At 34.5% G+C, this 1726-nt stretch overlaps 1 protein-coding gene across 1 annotated transcript; it reads right to left on the reverse strand.

Annotated features, from left to right (window-relative positions):
* Window positions 1–277: 277 nt before the first annotated feature.
* On the reverse strand, window positions 278–1412 carry LOC124920740 (transcription factor RAX2-like). The gene is made up of 3 exons (XM_047461295.1): window positions 1277–1412; window positions 1074–1203; window positions 278–944 (listed from the first exon to the last, which is right to left on the reverse strand). Exons 1-3 carry the CDS (start codon window positions 1410–1412, stop codon window positions 278–280), a joined length of 933 nt encoding a protein of 310 aa, XP_047317251.1.
* Window positions 1413–1726: the final 314 nt, after the last annotated feature.

The raw sequence follows: 1726 nt of genomic DNA on the forward strand, positions 1-1726 counted from the left end.
TTTGTCTAGTTTTCATAATAAGAAAGTAGCTAGCATATAAAAGAGAAAATCAGCGCACTTCCTAAATAGGCGCAAAAACAAAAGCATGCACTCATGTGGAGTCAAAGAAAAGAAGAAAGAGAAAACAACTCCAACATATAATATTAATTAATCCTGATCAGAGATAGATAGATCGATCGATCGATGGAACACGTACACAAACACAAACACAACACAAACACAAACACAAACACAAACTCAAACTCAGAATGTAATTTATTCTTTCATGATAAATACGCTATTTATATAATTGATCAAGGCTAGTGGAGAACTGATCTGATCCATTAAAATACGCCTCTGCTTGTTGAATAATATTATCGTCATCATCATAATAATTATGATCCTCATGATAATCAAGATGAAGAAGCCTGCCGCCGGGGTCAACATTTGATATGGATGATCTGTTGACGTCGACATTGTTCATTCCAAAAACACCCTCATGTTTGATCGTCTGAATTATATCATTATGATAATAACAATTATTCTCATCAAGAATATGATTATTATCCATAGACTGCTGGGTACGCAAGTAATCATCATGATTGTAAATATTGTTTTCGATTCCTGTATTGTATGAACTCTGGTACTGAAGTAGGTTGGAAAAATTATTTGGCTCGTTGTTGAAAAATGAGGTGGGGTCTTGATCATGAAAGAGTGGGTAGTAATAATCAAATGTAGACGCAAACACAGATGATGATGATGATGATGATGATGATATTCCTTGATGAAACGACGTCGTGGTGGAAGGTGGCGGCTGCGAACTAGTAACCCGCCGAGTCAGAGTCGTTGGCGGCGGCGGTGGTGAAAGAAGCGGATGAATGGCCTTCTTCTTTAGTTTTGTATTCCAATGATTCTTTATCTCATTATCAGTCCTTCCCGGTAAACTTGAGGCGATCACCGCCCACCTTGGATATATATATCATCAAATTACGTCAAATCATATATATTATAAACATGAACCCTAACAACAAAGAACATGAAGAAAAAAAGAAAAAAAGAAAAAAAAAAGAACATGCATTTATCTTACTACACACCTGCTTCCAATGCTGGCAAACAGATTACAAATGATCCTGTCTTCATCATGAGAAAAATCGCCGTGTTTTAGATTTGGTCTAAGGTAGTTTAACCATCTCAATCGACAGCTCTTACCGCATCTCTTTAGACCTAATTAATCATTAACATTTCATCGTCGTCATCAAATTATTAACAAAACCCTAATAATAATAATAATAATTACCAGATTTGAGAGGGAGGGTAATCCAATTTCCGCCATTTCCATACATATCGATGAAATCCTTTAGCTTCGAGTCTTCCTCCGGCGACCATGCTCCCTTTTTTACGTTAGCTTTGTCACAGCAAGGAGTTCGACCCATCTCTCTCTCTCTCTCTAGTTCTTGGAGATAATTTGGTGGTGATCTTCTCTTTGGTTTAGGCTATAAATAGGAGAATGTGAGCCTTTCAAACTTTACTCTTTATTTCAATAAAATAAGTTAAATGTGAACTTTTGATAACAAGTTGGGGGCATGTAACTAATCTTTCTTCTTCTAGAAGCATACTATTTGAAACAGTTAATAAATATAATAATTATATGTTTTATCAAAACAAAAACATATATACATTAAATATATAAAATAATAATAAACAAGTAAATTAATCATTTCGTATATAAAAAAAAAAATGGTTCCAA

This window comes from Impatiens glandulifera, chromosome 1 (genome assembly GCF_907164915.1).
Source record: "Impatiens glandulifera chromosome 1, dImpGla2.1, whole genome shotgun sequence".
NCBI classification, from domain to species: domain Eukaryota; kingdom Viridiplantae; phylum Streptophyta; class Magnoliopsida; order Ericales; family Balsaminaceae; genus Impatiens; species Impatiens glandulifera.